Source organism: Cetorhinus maximus, chromosome 12 (genome assembly GCF_964194155.1).
Source record: "Cetorhinus maximus chromosome 12, sCetMax3.hap1.1, whole genome shotgun sequence".
NCBI lineage: Eukaryota > Metazoa > Chordata > Chondrichthyes > Lamniformes > Cetorhinidae > Cetorhinus > Cetorhinus maximus.
In genome coordinates this window covers 58,984-81,548 of record NC_135890.1, presented here as the reverse complement: position 1 = coordinate 81,548, position 22,565 = coordinate 58,984, and the positions used below count along the sequence as shown (strand labels likewise).

The 22,565-nt window shown below is 44.1% G+C and overlaps 1 protein-coding gene across 1 annotated transcript in view; it reads left to right on the top strand.

The window, feature by feature from the left end:
* Window positions 1-22,565, top strand: part of pcloa (piccolo presynaptic cytomatrix protein a) — a 755,467-nt gene that overhangs the window by 702,335 nt on the left and 30,567 nt on the right. The window contains exon 23 of the mRNA XM_078553074.1: window positions 14,893-14,993. Within this exon, the coding sequence (XP_078409200.1) occupies window positions 14,893-14,993 (101 nt within the window). The remainder of the gene's footprint in view (window positions 1-14,892; window positions 14,994-22,565) is intronic.

Below are 22,565 nucleotides of genomic sequence, written 5' to 3'. Positions count from 1 at the left end.
AGAAAGAACAAGGGGCAGAAAACATTAGTGGGAGTTGTCTATAGGCCTCCAAACAGTAGTGGTAAGGTAGGGGATGGCATTAAACAGGAAATTAGAGATGCATGTAACAGAGGTGCTACAGTAATCATGGGTGACTTTAATCTGCATATAGACTTGACAAACCAAATTAGTAATAATATGGTGGTGGATGAATTCCTGGAGTGTGTATGAAATGTTTTTTTAGACAAGTATGTTGAGGAACCAACTAGGGAACAGGTATTGATTTGGTTTTGTGCAATGAGAAGGGTTTAATTAATAATCTTGTTGTGTGGGGTCCTTTAGGGAACAGTGACCATAACATGATAGAATTCCTCATTGGGATGGAAAGTGCAGTAGTCCGATTGGAAACCAGAGTCATAAAACTTAACAAAGGAAGCTACAAAGGTATGAGGTATGAGTTGGCTAAGATAGATTGGGGAACTTCATTAAAAGACGGATAGACAATGGTTAATATTTAAGGAACGAAAATATACATTTCAACAGTTATATATTCCTTTCTGGCTCAAAAACACAACAGGAAAAGCCGGCCAACCATGGCTAACAAAATAAATTAAGGATAGTATTAGATCCAAAGAGGAGCCATATAAAGCTGCTAGAAAAAATAACAAGCCTGAGGCTTGGGAATGGTTTAGAATTCAACAAAGGAGGATCAAGAGATTGATTAAGAGAGGAGAAATAGGGTTTGAGAGTAAACTTGCCAGGAACATAAAAGTGGACACTAAAAGCTTCTATAAGTATTTTTTAAAAAAAGATTTTGAAAACAAATGTAGGTCCCTTGCATTCCAAAATGGGAGAAATTATAATAGAAAACAAGAAAATGGAAGACCAAATCAATAATTACTTTAGTTCTGTCTTCGTGGAGGAAGACACAAATAACTTCCCAGAAATACTAGGAAACCAAGGGTCCAGTGAGAAGGAGGAATTGAAGGAAATTAGTATTACTAAAACAATAGTGCTGGAGAAATTAATGGGACTGAAAGCCAATAAATCCCCAGGGCCTGTTAACCTACATCCCAGGGCAGGAAAGGAGGTGGCCATGGAAATAGTGGGTGTGTTGGTTGTCACCTTCCAAAATTCTGTAGATTCTGGAACAGTCCCAGCAGATTGGAGGGTGACAAATGTAACCCCACTATTTAAAAAAGGAGGGAGGGAAAAAACAGGAAATTACAGACCAGTTAGCCTAACATCAGTGGTAGGGAAAATGCTAGAGTCTATTATAAAGGACATGATAACAGAACAGTTAGAAAATATCAGTGGGATTAGGCAAAGTCAAAGATAGATTTATGAAAGGGAAATCATGTTTGACAAACTTACTGGAGTTTTTTTGATGATGTAACCAGCAGAATAGATAAGGGAGAACCAGTGGATGTGATGTATTTGGATTGTCAGAAAGCTTTTGATAAAGTCCCACATAAGAGGTTAGTGTGTACAATTAAAGCACATGGGATTGGGGGTAATATATTGGCATGGATTGGGAATTGGCTAGCAGACAAGAAACAGAAAGTAGGAATAAATCTTTTTTTTCAAAGTGGCAGGTGATGACTAGTGGGGTATCGCAGGGATCAGTGCTTGAGTCCCAGCTTCACAATATATATCAATGATTTAGATGAGGGGACCAAATGTAATATTTTTCAAGTTTGCTGATGACATAAAGCTTGGTGGGAATGTGAGCAATGAGGAAGGTGATAAGAGGCTCAAGGCGATTTAGACAGGTTGAGTGAGTGGGCAAATACATGGCAGACGCAGTATAACTTGGATAAGTGTGAAGTTATCCATTTTGGTAGGAAAAACAGAATGGCAGAGTATTATTTAAATGGTGATAGACTGGGAAATGTTGATGTACAAAGGGACCTGGGTGCCCTTGTACACCAATCACTGAAAGCAAGCATGCAGGTGCAGCAAGCAGTTAAGAAGGCAAATGGTATATTGGCCTTCATTGCAAGAGGACTTGAGTACAGGAGCAAGGATGTCTTACTGCAGCTGTACAGGGCCCTGGTGAGACCACACCTGGAGTATTGTGTGCAGATTTGGTCTCCTTACCATATATACTTGCCATAGAGGGAGTTCTGCGAAGGTTCACCAGACTGATTCCTGGGATGTCAGGATTGTTGTATGAGGAGAGATTGGGCCGACTAAGCCTGTATTCACTGGAGTTTAGAAGAATGAGAGGGGATCTGCTTGAAACATATAACATTCTGACAGGGATGGACAGACTGGATGCAGGGATGATATTTCCCCTGGTTGGGGGTCTAGAACAAGGGGTCCCAATCTCAGGATATGGAGTAGACCAGTTAGGACTGATGTGAGGAGAAGCTTCTTCACTCACAGGGTGGTGAACCTATGGAATTCTCTACCACAGACGGTGTGGAGGCCAAGTCACTGAATATATTTAAGAAGAAAATAGATTTCTGGACTCTAAAGGTGTAAAGGGGTATGGGGAGAGTGTGGGAGTACGGCATTGGGATAGAGGATCAGCCATGATCATATTGAATGGTGGAGCAGGCTCGAAGGGCTGAAAGATCTACCCCTGCTCCTATTTTCTATGTTCCTGTGGTCATAAACTAAGGGGACCACTTAAGTTGATTCAAGAGAAAGTAGTAGGTCAAAGTTCAGAAATACTCTTGGATTATGTGAAAATATTCAGAGAAAGATTGAAGAGAGCATGTGAGTTAGCTGAGGGGCATTTAAAGATATCACAGCAGGTGACGAAGACAAGTGCAGATAAGAGGAAAAAAGTTTATAGTTTTATTGCTGGGGAGAAGGTATTAGCCTTGTTGCCAGTGTCAGGCGAACCATTGAAGGCAAGGTTTAGTGGGCCTTACAGGATTGAAAAGAGTCTGAGTGAGATAAATTATTTAATAAATACTGTAGATGGAAGAAAGACTCAGAGGGTGTGTCATGTAAATATGCTTAAAAAGTACTTTGACAGGGAAGATAACCAAAAAGAGGTATTAGCAGTGGTAGAAAAGGAAAATAAAGTAAAAATGAAGGATTCTGAAACTGATTTTTCTTGAATTAAATTGGATGATGAAAGAGTGCTTGAAAATGTATATGTGATACTGAGTTACCTTCCAGACAAGTGTCAAAATGATTTGGAAAAGCTATTGCAGTCACATTAAGCTATATGTGGGAATAAGCTGGGGAAAACAAATTTGACTTTGCATGATGTAGATGTGGGAGATTCAGTTTCAATAAGGCAACATCCTTATAGATTAAATCCAGTAAAATTAACTCAAGTGCAAAAAGAAATTGAATTAATGCTTCAGAATGACATCATCGAGTCTAGTTGCAGTAACTGGAGTTCACCTATTGTACTCGTGCCGAAACCAGATGGTACAAAAAAACTGTGTGTGGATTATCAAAAAGTGAATGCAGTGACAAAAGCAGATTCATATCCTGCTCCATGGTTGGAAGATTGTATTGCGAAAGTGGAGCAATCAGAGCTTATCACAAAGATTGACTTGCTGTGAGGGTATTGGCAAGTACCCTCATTGGAAAGAGCGAAAGAGATATCAGCTTTTGTGATACCAAGTGGATTATATCAGTTCAAATTTATGACATTTGGTATGAAGAATGTACAAGCAACATTTCAAAGCCTGATAAACAAAGTAATTGCAGGACTGAGCAATTGTGCTGTTTATATTGATGACTTGGTAGTTTTCAGTCAAATGTGGGAGGAGCATTTACAACATCTGAAAGAACTGTCTGATCGACTACAAGAAGCTAATTTGGTGGTGAACTTGGCTAAGAGTGAGTTTGCAAAAGCACAAGTTACACATTTAGGCCATACCATTGGACATGGCCAGGTGGCCCCATGAGATTTGAAAATAGAAGCCATCATGAATTTCCCAGTGCCTACAACAAAACAGGAAGTTTTGAGATTTTTGGGCATAAATGGATTTTATCAGAAGTTTGTACCAAATTTGAACAGTGTGGTTGTTTCTTTGACTGAACTACTAAAGAAGAACAAGTAAGTTCAATGGACACAGGAGTGACAGAATACATTTGACAGTTAAAAAACTATTGACTATTACATCAGTTTTGGTAACACCTAATCATGCCAAGCAGTTTGAGTTGGCGATTGATGCAAGTGACCTGGGTATTGGTGCTGTGTTATTACAAGAGGATGAAACAGGAATTGAAAAGCCAGTGGGATATTTTTCACCGAAACAGAATGTACATCAGAAAAGATACTCAAACAGCGAAAAGGAGACTCTAGGCCTGGTGTTAACTTTGCAGCATTTCGAGGTTTATGCCACAAGCAATTCTTCAGGAACAATTGTTTATACAGACCACAATCCTTTAAAAGTTATGGACAAATTTTGAGACTGAAGTGGCAGACTGTTCAAATGGAGTTTATTACTGCAACTGTTTAATTTACAGATTATACATGTGGCTGAACAGGAAAATTTAATTGCAGATATGTTGTCAAGAGTTTAAAGTTCAAAGGAAATTGGACATTTGAAACATGGACAATGGACTGAAATGACCTCTATTAATACAAAGGCTTTGTGTATATTGTCATGTTAATGCATGTACCTGGTAGTGTAATAGTTTTGTGTGTAGAGATAAATATAGTAAGTAATGAGAAATGGGTTGAGAAAATGAAACCATCTTTTAGAATTGTGATGGTCATTTTTCAATAAGGATTTTTAAAAAATTCATTAATGGGATCTGGGCTTCACTGGCTGGGCCAGCATTTATTGCCCATCCCTAGTTGCCCTTGAGAAGGTGGTGATGAGCTGCCTTCTTGAACCGCTGCAGTCCATGTGGTGTAGGAACGCCCAGAGTGCTGTTAGGGAGGGAGTTCCAGGATTTTGACCCAGCGACAGTGAAGGAACGTTGATATATTTCCAAGTCAGGATGGTGAGTGACTTGGAGGGGAACTTCCAGGTGGTGGTGTTCCCATGTGTCTGCTGTCCTTGTCCTTCTAGATGGTAGTGGTCATGGGTTTAGAAGGTCTTGTCGAAGGAGCCTTGGTGAACCTTGTAGATGGTACAGACTGCTGCTACTGTGTGTCAGTGGTGGAGGGAGTGAGTGTTTGTGGATGGGGTGCCAATCAAGTAGGCTGCTTTGTCCTGGATGTTGTCAAGCTTCTTGAGTGTTGTGGGAGCTGCACTCATCCAGGTAAGTGAAGAGTATTCCATCACACTCCTGACTTGTGCCTTGTAGATGGAGGACAGGCTCTGGGGAATCAGGAAGTGAGTTACCCATCACAGGATTCCCAGCCTCTGACCTGCTCTTGTAGCCACAGTATTTATATGGCTAGTCCAGTTCAGTTTCTGGTCAATGGTAACCCCCAGGATGTTGCTAGTGGGCAATTCAGTGATGATAATGCCATTGAACAACCGGGGGCGATGGTTGGATTCTCTCTTGTTGGAGATGGTCATTGCCTGACATTTGTGTGGCGCAAATGTTACTTGCCACTTGCCAGCCCAATACTGGATATTGTCCAGGTCTTGCTGCATTTGGGCATGGGCTGCTTTAGTATCTGAAGAGTCGCAAATGGTGCTGAACATTGTGCAATCATCAGCGAACATCCCCACTCCTGAACTTATGATGGAAGGGAGGTCATTGATAAAGCAGCTAAAGATGGTTGGGCCGAGGACACTACCCTGAGGAACTCCTGCAGTGATGTCCTGGCGCTGAGATGACTGACCTCCAACAACCACAACCATCTTGATTTGTGCTAGGTATGACTCCAGCCAGCGGAGAGTTTTCCCCCTGATTCCCATTGACCCCAGTTTTGCTGGGCTCCTTGATGCCACACTTGGTCAAATACTGCCTTGATGTCAAGGGCAGTCACTCTCACCTCACCTCGGGAGTTCAGCTCTTTTGTCCATGTTTGAACCAAGGCTGTAATGAGGTCAGGAGCTGAGTGGCCCTGGCAGAACCCAAACTGGGCATCAGTGAACAGGTTAATGCTAATCAACTGCCGCTTGATATCACTGTTGATGACCCCTTCCATTACTTTACTGATGATGGAGAGTAGACTGATGGGGCGGTAATTGGTCGGATTGGATTTGTCCTGTTTTTTGTGTACAGGACATACCTGGGCAATTTTCCACATAGCTGGGTAGATGCCAGTGTTGTAGTTGTACTGGAACAGCTTGGTTAGGGGCGCAGCAAGTTCTGGAGCACAAGTCTTCAGTACTATTGCCGGAATATTGTCAGGGCCCATAACCTTTGCAGCATCCAGTGCCTTCAGCTGTTTCTTGATATCACGTGGAGTGAATCGAATTGGCTGAAGACTGGTATCTGTGATGCTGGGGACCTCCGGAGGAGGCTGAGATGGATCATCCATTTGGCACTTCTGGCTGAAGATTATAGCAAATATTTCAGCCTTATCTTTTGCACTGATGCGCTGGGCTCCTCCATCATTGAGGATGGGGATATTTGTGGAGCCTCCTCCTCCAGTGAGTTGTTTAATTGTCCACCACCATTCATGACTGGATGTGGCAGGACTGCAGAGCTTAGATCTGATCCATTGGTCATGGAATCGCTTACATCTGTCTATCACTTGCTGCTTATGCTGTTTGGTATGCAAGTAGTCCTGTGTTATAGCTTCACCAGGTTGACGCCTCATTTTTAGGTATGCCTGGTGCTGCTCTTGACATGTCCTCCTGCACTCTTCATTGAACCAGGTTAATCCCCTGGCTTCATCGTAATGGTACTTGATCAAATCAGTGGTACGAAGATGTTGTATACACTACTTGCTGTGCGTGGTGGTGGCTGAAACAGGGTCACGACGTGAACACTTCTACCTTGGCCCCAAATTTCTACAGGATGAAAGCCTTCCCCCTGGAGCTAATTGCAACAACCTGGAAGTGCCTTAACAGACTTAGGACTGGTGTAGGTCATTCAAAGGTGTAACTAAGCAAATGGGGATATACAACCTGCCCGACAACTTGTGAATGTGGAACTGAGCCACAGATTATGCACCATCTCCTGCAATGCCTATCGCTAGAGGAACCCTGCACTGTTGCAGATCTTGCCAAATTCAACAACAAGGCAAAAAAATGTGTCCAGTTCTGGCTGGGCCGTGTATAGACTGTCCGTGGACACGATAAGTAGAAGCTTGTAATGGTAAAATGGGGGATATGCCGGGTCATCATTACAGATATAACCATGAGGTTACAGATTTTGTTTGAGTACAATTCTGCTGCTGCTGATGTCCACAGTGCTTCATGGATGCCTAGATGCCCAGTCTTGAGTTGCTTGATCTGTTTGAAATCTATCCCATTTAGCACGGTGGTAGTACCACACAACACAACAATGTGAAGTCTGGACTTTGTCTCCACAAGGACTCTGCGGTGGTCACTCCTACCGATGCTGTCATGAACAGATGCACCTGTGGCAGGCAGGTTGGTGAGGATGAGGTCAAATATGTTTTTCCCTCTTGTTGGTTCCCTTACCACCTGCCATAGACCCAGTCTAGCAGCTATGTCATTTAGGACTCAGCCAGCTCGGTCAGTAGTGGCGCTACTGAGCCACTCTTAGTGATGGACATTGAAGTCCCCCACCCAGAGTACATTCTGTACCCTTGCCACCCTCAGTGCTTCCTCGAAGTAGTGTTCAACATGGAGGAGGCACTGATTCATCAGCTGAGGGAGGACGGTACATGGTAATCAGCAGGAGGTTTCCTTGCCCATGTTTGATCTGATACCATGAGACTCCATGGGATCCAGACTCAATGTTGAGGACTCCCAGGGCAACTCCCTCCCAACTGTATACCACTATGCTGCCACCTCTGCTGGGTGCCTGGGGGACAGGACATACCCAGGGATGGTGATGATGGTGTCTGGGACATTATCTGTTAAATATGATTCTGTGAGGATGACTACGTCAGGCTGTTGCTTGATTAGTCTCTGAGACAGCCCTCCCAATTTTGGCACAAGCAAGGAGCACTTTGCAGGGTCAACAGGGCTGAGATTGCTGTTGCTGTTTCTGGTGCCTAGGTCAATGCCAGGTGATACGTCTGTTTTCATTCCTTTTTTTGTGACTTTTTAGTAATTTGATACAACTTGAGAATCTTGCTAGGTCACTTACGAGTCAGCCACATTGCTGTGGGCCTGGAGTCACATGTGACAACAAATTTTCTTCCCTAAGGGGGAATTAGTGAACCAGAGGGGTTTTTGACAATGGTTTCATGGTCATCATTAGACTTTTAATTCCAGATTTTTATTGAATTTAAATTCCACCATCTGCCTAGCAGGATTTGAACCCGGGTTCCCGGAGCATACCCCTGGGTCTCTGGATTACTAGTCCAGCGACAATACCACTACACCATCTCCTCCCCCTAACATGTAACGGAAAGGTGTAAAGGGAATTTCATTTATTCCTAACATTACTGTGGGATACTGAAGCAGGCTTTTGTGTATATGTTTGTGTGTGCATGTGATTAATTCAATTAAAGTAGGGATGGTCTGACTGCAAGTTTTGAATCATCAAAGGGGTTAAGTGTAAAACAGGCATTTTGAAATAGAAATGGATGAACTATGAGAGGTAGGTAAATAGGTTAGAGCTAACGTTTGCATTTGTAGATAAGTTGAGAGGTTGTTTGAATTTCAAAGGGACATGATAAGATGTTTTACAACTGGCAAAATAGATGAGGCAAAGCTCTTAAGTTTATTTTTCCCAAAAGTGCTGGCCATAATGACAACATGAAAAACTTTTATATTCTGGGAAAAGTAACTTCCAAAGCCAGGGTGAAACAATGGGATTTACAGATCGAAAGGGAGAAAATATATTTTTTAAAGATGGAAAGCTGTACGAGGTGTGGCCTTGTGAGATGTTAAAGAGCGTACTGTGATGTAGCAGCTTCTAGCAACTCCAAAGAAGTGCCGGTCTGGTCCAGAGTGCAAGGTTTTGTTAAAAACCATGGAGTTCCATTGTCAAGTGAGAGGGAGAGAGAAGCTGCGAAATAACTTCCTTAGAGCAACATTCGGTGCTTGTGGTAAATTTTCTGGATGTTTATCATAGATTAAGAATCTATTTGAACTGTTGCCTGAAAGGGGTGTGTAGTTGGCAGTCTAGTTAGTAGGAATCTTTTGGGAACTGTTGTAAGACTAAGTTTAATGATATAACTGTAATCTTGTGTGTTTAACATCTTTTGGTAATAAATGTTTTCTTTAAAATCTCCAAAGGTGTTGCTGGACTCTTTACTTCTGACTTCAGTCTACGTTCCTTCTTGTCATAAATACGAATTGCAAAATCATTGTGGTATCTTGATCAAGTTTCCCTTTGTGATTTGGTCAGCCTGGCAAATACCAGCTGCCATATCATAACTCAACTGTTGCTTTTTAAAAGTACAGGAAACACAGTTTTAATTCAGAATGTATATAAAGATAGTACAGGATCAGAAACTCCCACAGCCTTAATGCCTGCAGTCATGCTGGAATCTATTAATGAAGTGGTAACAGGAGATTTAGAAAACCATAATATGATGAAGCAGATACAACATGGCTTTATGAAAGGGTGATCATGTTTGACAGGGTGTATCAGAGTTAGAGCAAGGGAAGAGGGTGGTTCTCAGCTGTTGTGTTTTTATAATGAAATAAAGACACGAATCGCTCATAAGAGATTGAATAAACATGCTGTGGGTTCATTTATTGAGAGTAGGCACAGGAGAACATGGATAGAAAGCTTGAAGACATCAGAGCTGCAGAGCTATCTTTGTGTGACCTGCGGAAAGTAAAAGTTGAACTAAAACTGATCGCATCACATACTTCCTTTCAAGTGATGTCATGCTGCAATCCCTAGGCATATTACATCAGCAGATCAGCAGGCTCCCCCTTCTCAGTCTGGGTCCCTTAATCAGAGTGCTTTTAAATGAAGCCCCCCCGCACCCCCCCCCACCTCCACACTGCCCAGAAGCCAGCAAGCAAAACCATGAGGCTTTGCTTTTCATGCACACTGGATGACGAGCCCCACACTCGCTGCTAGATTAAACCAATGGTGGCCCTTAATTGTGCATTAATTGTGGCTGTGGAGAGAGTGGATGCATTGTTCATGACCTTCCAAAATTCCCTAGATTCTGAAAAGATCTCAGCAAATGTAACACCCCTGTTCAAAAAGGAAGGAAGACAGAAAACAGGAAACTGTAACATTTTCATTGAGAATGCTGGAATCCACTATTAAGGAATAAAGATTATAATCAAGCAGAGGCAAAATGAAAGTGAAATTGTCTTTGACAAACTTATTAGAGTTCTTTAAGGATATAATGAGCAGAGTGGATAAAAGGGAACCGGTAGATGTAGTGCACTTGGGTTTCCAAATGGCATTCAATAAGGTGCACGTAACTGGCACATGCTAAGGAAGCCTCTTGTCACCCATAACATGCTGCGGGTGGGTTAAATTGTTTAACAGTGGGACTTCCGCCCATCAATGGGAAGATGTCCCACCCTCAGGAGATACCGGCCAATCTGATTGGCTGGCAGCTTCATCAGTACCAAGCTTTTAAGGTGCGGATGGATTCTAAAGTCCAGTGAGGGGAAGAGAGGGGGTGGGGGCTGGGTTTTTGATGGCAGGCAGCACGGATGGAAGGTGGGGGGTGGGGGGGTTGCTGACATCTTGTGAGGTGGGGTGAGGGGGTACCCCAATGCATGGAGGGCACCCACCCAATAAAGTATATGCCATTCCTTCCCACCTTTCTCACTTAGGACTTCAAAAATGGTCTGCCTATTCCTGCCCGCCTGCCCAAACCAACCACATTATGACATTTGCAGCATATTATTCAGGTCAATAGACTTACAAGGAAGCCTAATTAACCTTTAATTATTCATTGAAATATGGCAGGCAGGCTGCCAATGTCAGCGCCCTACCACCTACTATATTATTGGGACCAGGTTGGGAGTGGACGGGAACATATGAACATATGAATTAGGAGCAGGAGTAGGCCACTCTGCCTCTCGAGCCTGCTCCATCATTTAATAAGATCATGACTGATCTGGTTGTAACCTGAACTCCATCTTGTAGAAATGTATAAGATTCTGGGAGGACTTGTTAGGGTAGATGCTGAGCGTATGTTTACCCTCACTGGGGAGTCTAGAACTTGGGGACACAGTTTCAGAATAAGGAACAGAGGTGATCTTAGGAACTAGAGATAGATTAAGTAACAGCAATGTGTGTTTTTGTGTGTATACAAATAAGCTATAACTTTAAGTTTATTTATATATTTTTTTATTTCTGTGTTAAAAAGGTTCGGTTTCATTTTAGAGGTTCTGTGAAATAGAGCCAAGAGGTTTCTAAGCTCCGTTTGTGTACCTGCATTTTTAATAAGGTTTTATGACTCTTGAAGTGGTTTAGGGAAATTAAAGCAAAGTAGGGAACACTGTGATGTTGCCTAGCAACAGAGGGTTCACAGAGACAGAGAGAAATAGAAAAGTGGTTTGGATTCAGTTGGTAGGACCATTCCACAGAAACTGCCAGAGCAGGAAGGAAGGGAACTTGAGGGAGCAGGTCCCAAAGGAAAAAGAAAGTCCCAAAAAATTAGGGAGTTGGGCATAAGATTATCCCAGAAAGAGTGAAATCAAAGGAAAAGAACGGGAATCTGAATCAGTCCTGTTCAATGGAATTGAAAGTAAGGCGCTTAAAAAAGAAAGATTAAAGAGCGAAAGCTGCGGGGAGAAAAATCAAGGCAAATTGGGCTTGCAAGAAGCCAGAAGATATGAGGAGACAGCCAAAGGTTGGTGACTCCTTACTATGAGCATGTAAAGCAGTAGTGTTCTGTTGGGACAGCTGGGTATCTGAGAGAGAGAGTCTGTGGAAGACAAAGCTTGAATGTATGTAGCAACCCAGGGGAGAGGAACATCAGAAGGAGTGATCAAAACCCTTGAGGTGGACCCTTGTGGAAAGATTCCAAGAGAAATCATCGTTTGGGAGAATATTCCAAAGCGAGTCCTTCAAGAGTAGAGATTGGAAAACCTGGTGTGAAAAATGGAGTTCAGTGAGGCCTGTTGGCTCATGGTGTGACTAGCGTCTGGGGGGATTTGATGAGAGATCCATAACATCTGGTTGAGGTGTCAACCATCACTTGGTATCAGAGTGTGATGTGTCTGACCACAGGTTGCTGATTGGTTTACATGAATTGTGTTCTTACTGTGAACATTAGAGTATAAGATAGTTTTTGTAACTTGTGTTATCCTTACGAATCTGTAAAAATGTGGAAAGGTATAGTTGTGGGTGAAAGGGTATTGAGGTATGGTTCATTGTTTCTTATTTATTCTTTTGTTAAAAGTTCATCAACTGACTGCTGTGACTCTGCTCAGTAGCCACTCTCCACGTTTCTAAACAAAAAATAAAAGCTAGGATCGATCAAGCTGAGCTCCACCCTGAGATCTGATTGTCCAGTAGTAGCATCAGCTGGGATTGTAACAATGAGAATGAATTTGTTCTCTCAGAGGGTCATTAATCTTTGGAGATCTTCACCCCTGAGAGCAGTGGGTGCTGGGTCTTTGAATATATTCAAAGTTGATATAGACAGAATTTTGATCTACAAGGGAATCAAAGGTTATGGGGGACAGGCAGAAAAGCGCAACTGAAGCTACAATCAGATCATCCATGATCTTACTGAATGGCAGAGCAGGTTTGTGGGGCTGAATGACCTACTCTTTTTCCTATTTCTTATGCTATTATGCTCTTATATTTACAGGGCTGTAGGGAGGATGAGCCAGCTGACCACAGCACCGTGGCACAGGAGGCCATTCAAGAGGGGGGAGCAAAAAGACAACTGGTAGTTGTAGGGGATTCTATAATTAGGGAAATTGATAGCATCCTTTGTAAGCAGGATCAAGAGTGCCACATGGTATGTTGCCTGCCCGGTGCCAGGGTGAGGGACATCTCTGACCGGCTTGAAAGGATATTGGAGATATCACTTTGCCCTCACCTTCCTGAAGATTTAAATGGGGCGGGATGATGACAGGGGTTCCGCCCAACATCATCCTGTGTAATTTTCGCGTCAGCAAGCAGGCCCCGCCCCCTGCTCACTGACGGCAAAATTCAGCCCATAGTCTCAGTAATGGTGAACCATTGATTATTGTAAGAACCCATTTGGTTCACTATTGCCCTTTAAGGGATGAAATCTACCATCTTTCCTTGGTCCTACATGTGAATCCAGACCTACAGTTACATGATTGACTCTTAACTGCCCTCTGCAATGGTCTTGTAAGTTACTTAGTTCAAGGGCAATTAGGGCTGGGCAACAAATGCTGACCTTGCCAGCATTGCCCACATCCCATGAAAGAATACATTTTAAACAAGCATTGATATTTTACTTCCCAGAACTTCCAATAACAGTTGGTAGTACCCCGTAGGTAACCCCCAAGATGCGCTGTGGGACCCCTTGCAAGTCCCGACGTACTGGCTATGCAGGAATTGCCCAGGAAGTTTGGACTTCCGATGAGCAATTCCCCTGTGTCTGGAACCCTCCGAAACATTTAGAGTCGGAGACTTTGGATAGTTCTGACTCACTCATCAGAATAGTTACCTAGGAAAAGTTAGAAGGATTAAAACCAGTTCTAACTCCTGGGTGACTATACGACTGATTCCAAACCCCCAAACTCCCCGCTGGACCCTCTGACTATTTGCCTGACCAACTAACTAACCCCAGCCACCCGACTAACCCCCCAACCAGACTACCACCCTGACCCTCCAACTCACCCCTGACCACCCCCCCCCCCCCCCCCCCACCCCACCCCACCCCGACTACCCCCCAAACTCCTTTCTACCTCCTCGACCAACTGACAAGTCACTGACCTCCCGACTACCCTGTCCCGAATATCCCCGACCCACTGACTAGCCCAACCTATCCTAGCCCATCTCCCACCTACCACCCTCCCCTCTCATCTACCTACCACCCTCCCCTCTCATCTACCTACCACCCTCCCCTCTCATCTACCTAACACCCTCCCCTCTCATCTACCTACCACCCTCCCCTCTCATCTACCTACCACCCTCCCCTCCCATCTACCTGCCACCCTACCCTCTCATCTACCTACCACCCTCCCCTCTCATCTACCTGCCACCCTACCCTCTCATCTACCTGCCACCCTACCCTCTTATCTACTTACCACCCTACCCTCTCATCTACCTACCACCCTACCCTCTCATCTTATTTGCCACACTACCCTCTCATCTACCTGCCACACTACCCTCTCATCTACCTACCACCCTACCCTCTCATCTACCTACCACACTGCCCTCTCATTGACCTACCACCCTACCCTCTCATCTACCTGCCTCCCTACCCTCTCATCTTCCTCCCACACGACCTTCTCACCCACTTACCTGCCTCGCCACCTCCTCAATTACTTTACATAACTACATTTTCTTCATAGCTTCTCAAAGTGGTTTTGGGCTATTTAAACTTACCGGAATACAGCAGCTAGTGCCATAAAATGAGAGCGTGGCTCTCTTCCCCCAATGATCCTACACAATGATGAAGGACTCCGAGGACAGGTACACTCTGCATTTCTGTGAAGGCCCGTTTCGGAATTCTGGGCATGAAATGTGGAGCTCTGGTCCAAGGGAAATAAATAGGAGCAGAGTGGTAATTCAACAGTGATTGCTACTCCTTGGAAGATTCAGCCCATTATTTGTGGTGAATTCAAAATCTTTCTAAAAGAGGCTAACATTTTTGATTATAACATGTTACAATCCTGTAATTGTACTAGTGTGAGAATGTTGCATTAGCTCCCAACGTGAGAACATATAGCGACTTTTGTACATTTATCTGCTGTGACAGGTACATCAGCTAAAGAAGGGTAATTAAACTTTGCATATCAAACCCACCATATTCTACTTGTAACTTCATAAATGTGCAATCATTTTCCTCTTGTTCTTGCTTTTTAATAGGGGTAAAATGAACCAAGACACTAATCTCAGCCTGAAAGGTGAAAAGCACAAAGTAACGGATCAGTTGAAGCAGCCGAGTCTTGGCCTAGCAGAAACTGATGGTAAGATACGAGGACAATTCAGAGATGATGGTCTCCTGAGCTGTGTGTAAAAATAAATCAAGAGGGACTGCTGACGGCATGGTTGCCAAGGTGGAATGATGCTCAAATCAATATTTTGGAAATATGCAAAAATTGGTACTTCTGTCCATTTGTGGTTTTGCAGTCAATGGCTTTAGTCAACTCAGCAGCAATAAAATTAATGAATTATCTTTTCTTACTTTGGAACTAGGCAATGACCTTAGAGTAAATGCAACTAAATCATTGTCATCTGCCAACTGTCTTGCAGTGCTGGGTAATTTAATCTGAGTAAAAAGACTGTGTCTCAAGGCTGACTGCTCCCAAAAGAGGGAGAGCTGGTGAAAAATATTGTTAGGAAAATGCTTACGTGGTCTGTATAGACCTGAAGTCTGTGGTCAGCAATGGCACTCGCAACTGACCTCAAAATAAATCTTGCTGAGAGATCAAGCAATATTTCTGGTCAGAATTTTCCCGCTATCTCTTTGCAGTGGACTTTTACAGCTCAGGAAACAGGAAACAAAAAACTGAAATAAAATCAATCCTTTAAGACTTAAATAATAGAAATAGGTTATTCTGCTTTCCTCTCCCTTTTTCTCAGCCCCTGCCATATGTTCAATCTTAAGACCGAGCCAGGTGATATATACATCCAGTTCATATTTGGTCAGCTGTCAGTACATTAGGTGGGATTATCATTTTCCCAGTTTGCATTGTAGTCTTGAAAGTTATTCCACACATTTAAACAGTTCTATCTGTCAGTTCTGGCTGGCATTGAACTTTAGAATTGTGTTGAAGCAAAAAGATCACAATTCAGGATGAGTTAGAGTCTCCACATATCCTAATGGTGGAGGCTGAGTCATTGAATTTATTCAAGGCAGAGTTAAACAGACCTATGATAGACAAGGGAATCAAGTGTTATCGGGGGCAAATGGCAACATGGAGTTCAGACCACAACCACATCAGCCATGATCTAATGAAGGATCTGCCATGAATGATTGCGCAGGCTTAAAGGGTTCAATGGACTAGTCCTGCTCCTAAGTGCTATATTCCTAATGAGAGCCGCCCAAAGCTAAACCTACCACATACATCATCAGAGCAGATTTGCTCTCACTGAGAGATTTAACACATGCCAGTTCTCCAGGGTACTGCTTGGACTGTTTCTCTCCAGTTCGAGAACCTAATAACAAATTTGGTTTCAGTGTTTACCCAGAAAATACTTTATGTGGAAAGCAATTTCCCAAAAAGCATTAATTTGTCTTTACAAAATCCAAACTGATTCTAGTCAATATTCCTTCAAATATATTGCAATGTATGGTCACCCCGTATCTGCGCATATTTTTATTCTTCCATGGCGTATAGGCATTGTTAGCAAGGTGATCCTTGTCCAATCAAAGCTGAGAAAGTACTACAATATAACTGAGGAGCAAATATGTGCACAATTTGTGGAGGTGTGTAAAAACAATAACAATAGGGTAATTATATTAGGTGATTTCAACTTTCCCAACATTAATTGGGATAGACATAGTGTTAAGGGCTTGGATGGAGTGGATTTCTTGAAATGTGTACAGGAGAACATTTTAGGTCAATATGTAGAGGGTCCAACAAGGGACAGCGCAGTGCTGGACCTAATTCTGGGGAATAAAGCCGGACGGGTGGCCACAACATGGTACAACTTAAGCTTGTTATGGACAAAGAAATAGACAAGTTGCCAAAAAATGTTTTGGATTGGGGGAGAGCGGATTTTAGTAAAATAAGGCAGGATCTGGCCAAGGTAGACTGGGAACAGTTACTTGTGGGGAAATCTACAGAGGAGCAGTGGGGGGACATTCAAAAAGGAAATGGGGAGGGTACAGACTCAACATGTTCCCTCTAGGGTGATAGGAAGGAGTAACAAGCCCAGAGAACCATGGATGTCCAGAGATATTCAGGATACGATGAGAAGGAAAAGAGAGGCTTTTAGCAGGTACAAGGGAAGCAAATCAGCGGAGGCATTAGTGGAGTACAGAAAGTGCAGGGTGGAGCTTAAGAAAGCAATTTGGAGAGCAAAGAGGGGATATGAGAAAGCTCTGGCTGGTAAAAGTAGGGAAAATCCCAAGATATTCAATAACTATATCAATGGGAAGAGGATAACCAGGGAAAGAGTAGGGCCCATTAGGGCCCAAGGTGGCAATCTATGGGTGGAGCCAGAGGACATCACTAGAGTGTTGAATGAATACTTCACATCCATCTTAACCCAAGAGAATGAGGATGAAGGTATTGAACTCGGGGAGAGTGACTGCGAGGTTCTTAAGCAAATTAATATAAGGAGTGACAAGGTATTGGAGGTTTTGGCAGGCTTAAAAGTGGACAAATCTCCAGGTCTGGATGATTTGTGGCCCAGACTGCTGAGGGAGGCAAGGGAGGAGATCGCAGGGGCTCTGACCCAAATTTTTAATTCCTCTATGGCCACGGGAGAGGTGCCAGAGGACTGGAGAACAGCTAATGTGGTTCTGCTATTTAAGAAGGGTTGTAGAGAGAAGCCAGGGAACTACAGGCCAGTGAGTCTCATGTCAGTGGTAGGGAAACTATTGGAGAAAACTCTGAAGAAGAGAATCTGTTTCCACTTGGAGAGGCAAGGTTTGATCAGGGATAGTCAGCATGGCTTTGTCAGAGGGAGGTCATGCCTAAAAAATTTGTTTGAATTTTTTGAGGAGGTGACCAGGTGTGTAGATGAGGGTCGTACAGTTGATATAGTTTATATGGATTTCAGCAAAGCCTTTGACCAGGTCCCACATGGGAGACTTATAAAGAAGGCAAATGCACATGGGGTACAGGGTAATTTGATGAGGTGGATTCAAAATTGGCTCAGTTGTAGGAGACAGAGGGTGATGACAGAAGGATGCTTTAGTGACTGGAAGCCAGTGTCCAGTGGCGTACCACAGGGATCTGTGCTGTGTCCCCTATTATTCGTCATTTATATAAACGACATAGATGACTATGTGGAGGGTAGGATTAGTAAGTTTACGGGTGAAACAAAGATTGGTCGGGTGGTTAACAGTGAGGTTGAGTGTCTTGGGCTACAGGAAGATATAGACGGGATGGTCAAATGGGCAGATAAGTGACAGATGGAATTTAACCCTGAAAAGTGTGAGGTGATACACTTTGGAAGGAGTAATTTGACAAGGAAGTATTCAGTGAATGGCATGGCACTAGGAAGTTCTGAGGAATAAAGGGACCTTGGCGTGTGTGTTTTCATACATCTCTGAAGGTTGAGGGGCATGTTAGTAGGGTGGTGAAAAAGGCATATGGGACACTTGCCTTTATATATCGAGGCATAGATTACAAAAGTTGGGAGGTCATGTAGGACTTTTATAGAACCTTGGTGAGGCCACAGGTGGAATACTGTGTGCAGTTCTGGTCGCGACATTATAGGAAGGATGTGATTGCACTGGAGGGGGTGCAGAGGAGATTCACCAGGATGTTGCCTGGGATGAAACATTTAAATTATGAAGGGAGGTTGGATAGAGTTGTGTTGTTTTCGTTGGAGCAGAGAAGACTGAGAGTCGATCTGATCGAGGTGTACAAGATTATGAGAGGCATGGACAGGGTGGATAGGGAGCAGCTGTTCCCCTTAGTTGAAGGGTCAGTCACGAGGGGACATAAGTTCAAGGTGAGGGGCAGGAGGTTTAGGGGAGATGTGAGGAAAAAGATTTTTACCCAGAGGGTGGTGACAGCCTGGAATGCGCTGCCTGGGAGGGTGGTGGAGGTGGGTTGCCTCACATCCTTTTAAAAGTACCTGGATGAGCACTTGGCACGTCATGACATTCAAGGTTATGGGCCAAGTGCTGGTAAATGGGATTAGGTTGGTAGGTCAGGTGTTACTCACATGTCGGTGCAGACTCGATGGGCCAAAGGGCCTCTTCTGCACTGTGTGATTCTGTGATTCTGTGATAAGTATAGCCTCTGAAAAACCTTCACATTACCATGCTCATTCAGCTTCTCTACACTGCAGTTCTAGAGGACAGATACAGTGAATTCAGCTTCATCTTTCTCATCTTTTTCTTATCCTCTGAGAGCAGAGCCGGGAGGATAAAAACGCGCCAGAAAGAGCGAGAGCGGAGCCAGGAGGATAATAGAGCATAAGAAAGGGAGGGAAAGGGAGCTGGGAGTATAAAAGAGTGTGAAAAAGAGTGAGAGTGAGAGCGGAGCTGATTGGATAAATGATCATGAGAAAGAGCAAGACCGAGCACGGAGCTGGGAGGATAAAAGAGCGTGAGAAAGAGTGAGTGTGAGAGCGGAGCAGGAGGATTGACGAGCGCGAGAAAGACCGAGAATGTGGCTGGGAGGATAAAAGGGAGGGAGAAACAGCAAGAGGGAGAATCGAGCTAGGAGAATAAAAGAATGCGAGAAGGAGCAAGACCGACCGTGGAATGAGGGGATAAAAGAGTGCGAGAAAGAGTGAGACTGAGAGTGGAGCTAAGTGATAGAAAAGCTAACCTCTGCTGCTCTTGCTGCTGTGGATCCCAGTGGACCGACCAGATTTAGAGAAAATCAAGTGTGACATCATAGGGAACTAGGTAAGTGATTGGTTGGTGAGTATTTTACTTATTTTACTTGATTTACTCATTTATCTTTTAATACCGGTACAATTTATTAAAACTGCAAGGTTGTCTTCATAATAAGATTGATTTAGATTAAATAGTGTTTAAAGTATAAGAAGTAAAATAAGGTCCCTAGTGTATATTTAATATTCTTTAAACTAGAGGAAGTAAAAGTAAAGGGAGTAATTTAAGGGTAAGTCATGGCAGGGCAGCTTGGCCAATAGGAATGCTCCTCCTGTGCAATGTGGGAAGCCATGGACATTTCTAGTGTCCAGGGCAACCACATGTGCATGAAATATCTTCAGCTGCAGCTACTTGAAATCTGAATTTAGGAGCTGGAGCTGTGGCTGGGGCATCCTCAAGGCTGAGGTCTTCGTGGGTACAGTGAGGTAGTCAGACCGCAGGTAAAGAGTGCACAGGCAGAAAGGGAATGGGTAACCACCAGGCAGAATAAAAACACTAGGCAGGTAGTGCAGGAGTCCCCTGGGTCCATCTCCCTCTCTAGCAGGTTTTCCGTTTTGAATACTGTTGGGGTAGATGGTTTCTCAGGGGAATGCAGCAAGAGGCAAGTCTGTGGCACCACAAGCGGCTCAGCCACACAGTGGGGGAGGGAAAAGAATGGGAGAGCAATAGTGATAGGGGATTCTATTGTCAGGGGAACAAATAGACATTCCTGTGGCCACAGATGTGACACCAGGATGGTATGTTGCCTCACTTGTGCCAGGGTCAAGGATGTAATTAAATGGCTGCAAGACATTCTGAAGGTGGGGGGGCGGTGAACAGCCAGAGGCTGTAGTCCACATCGGTAAGAATGACAGAGCTAAAAAGAGGGATGAGGTCTTGAAAGCAGAATCTAGGGAGTAGGAAATAAAGTAAAAACCTGGACCTCAAATGTAATAATCTCAGGATTACTCCCGGTGCCACATGCTAGTGAAATCAGGAATAGGAGAATGGACCAGATGAAAGGATTTTTCTTTAATTCATTCATGGAATTGGGTTTTGCTGCCTGGGCCAGCATTTATTGCCCATCCCTAGTTGCCCTTGAGAAGGTGGTGGTGAGCTGCCTTCTTGAACCGCTGCAGTCCATGTGGTGTAGGTTAGGTGCACCCACAGTGCTGTTAGGGAGGGAGTTCCAGGATTTTGACCCAGCGACAGTGAAGGAACGGTGATATATTTCCAAGTCAGGATAGTGAATGACTTGGAGGGGAACTTCCAGGTGGTGGTGTTCCCATCTATCTGCTGCCCTTGTCCTTCTAGGTGCTAACAGTCATGTGTTCGGAGGAGCCTTGGTGAATTCCTGCAGTGCATCTTGTAGATGGTATACACTGCTGCTACTGTGTGTCAGTGGTGGAGGGAGTGAATGCTTGTAGATGTGGTGCCAATCAAGCGGGCTGCTTTGTCCTGGATGGTGTCAAGCTTCTTGAATGTTGTGGGAGTTGCACTCATCCAGGCAAGAGGGGAGTATTCCATCACACTCCCGACTTGTGCCTTGTAGATGGTGGACAGGCTTTTGGGAGTCAGGAGGTGAGTTACTCGTCGCACGATTCCTAGCCTCTGACCTGCTCTGTTAGCCACAGTATTTATATGGCTAGTCCAGTTCAGTTTCTGGTTAATGGTAACCCCCCAGGATGTTGATAGTGGGAGATTCAGTGATGATAATGCCATAGAACATCAAGGGGCGATGGTTGGATTCTCTCTTGTTGGAGATGGTCATTGCCTGACACTGGTGTAGTGCAAATATTACTTGCCACTTGTCAGCCCAAGCCTGGATATTGTCCAGGTCTTGCTGCATTTGGACATCGACTGCTTCAGTATCTGAGGAATCGTGAATGGTGCTGAACATTGTGCAATCATCAGCGAACATCCCCACTCCTGAACTTATGGTGGAAGGAAGATCATTGATGAAACAGCTGAAGGTGGTTGGGCCGAGGACACTACCCTGAGGAACTCCTGCAGTGATGTCCTGGAGCTGAGATGACTGACGTCCAACAACCCACAACCATCTTCCTTTGTACCAGGTATGTCTCCAACCAGCGGAGAGTTTTCTTCCTGATTCCCAGTGACTCCAGTTTTGCTTGGGCTCCTTTATGCCACACTCGGTTAAATGCGACCCTGATGTCAAGAGCAGTCACTCTCACCTCACCTCAGGAGTTCAGCTCTTTTGTCTATGTTTGAACCAAGCCTGTAATGAGGTCTGGAGCTGAGTGGCCCTGGCGGAACTCAAACTGGGCATGAGTGAGCAGGTGCCACTTGATATCACTGTTGATGACCCCTTCCATCACTTTACTGATGATTGAGAGTAGACTGATGGGGCGGTAATTGGTCGGATTGGATTTGTCCTGCTTTTTGTGGACATGACATACTTGGGCAATTTTCCACATAGCCAGGTAGATGCCAGTGTTGTAGTTGTACTAGAACAGCTTGGCTAGGGGCGTGGCAAGTTCTGGAGCACAAATCTTCAGTACTATTAGTGGAATATTGTCAGGACCCATAGCCTTTGCAGTATCCAGTGCCTCCAGCCGTTTCTTGATATCATGTGGAGTGAATCGAATTGGCCAAAGACTGGCATCTGTGATGCTGGGGACCTCCAGGGGAGGCAGACATGGATCATCCAGTCAGCATTTCTGGCTGCAGATTGTAGCAAATGCTTCAGCCTTCCCTTTTGAAATGATGTGCTGGGCTCATCCATCATTGAGGATGGGGATATTTGTGGAGCCTCCTCCTCCAGTGAGTTGTTTAATTGCCCACCACTATTCATGACTGGATGTGGCAGGACTGCAGAGCTTAGATCTGATCCATTGGTTGTGGGATTGCTTAGCTCTGTCTATCACTTGCGGCTTATGCTGTTTGGCACACAAGTAGTCCTGTGTTATAGCCTCACCTCATTTTTAGGTATGTCTGGTGCTGCTCCTGACATGCCCTCCTGCACTCTTCATTGAACCAGAGTTGATCCTCTGGCTTGATGGTAATGGTAGAG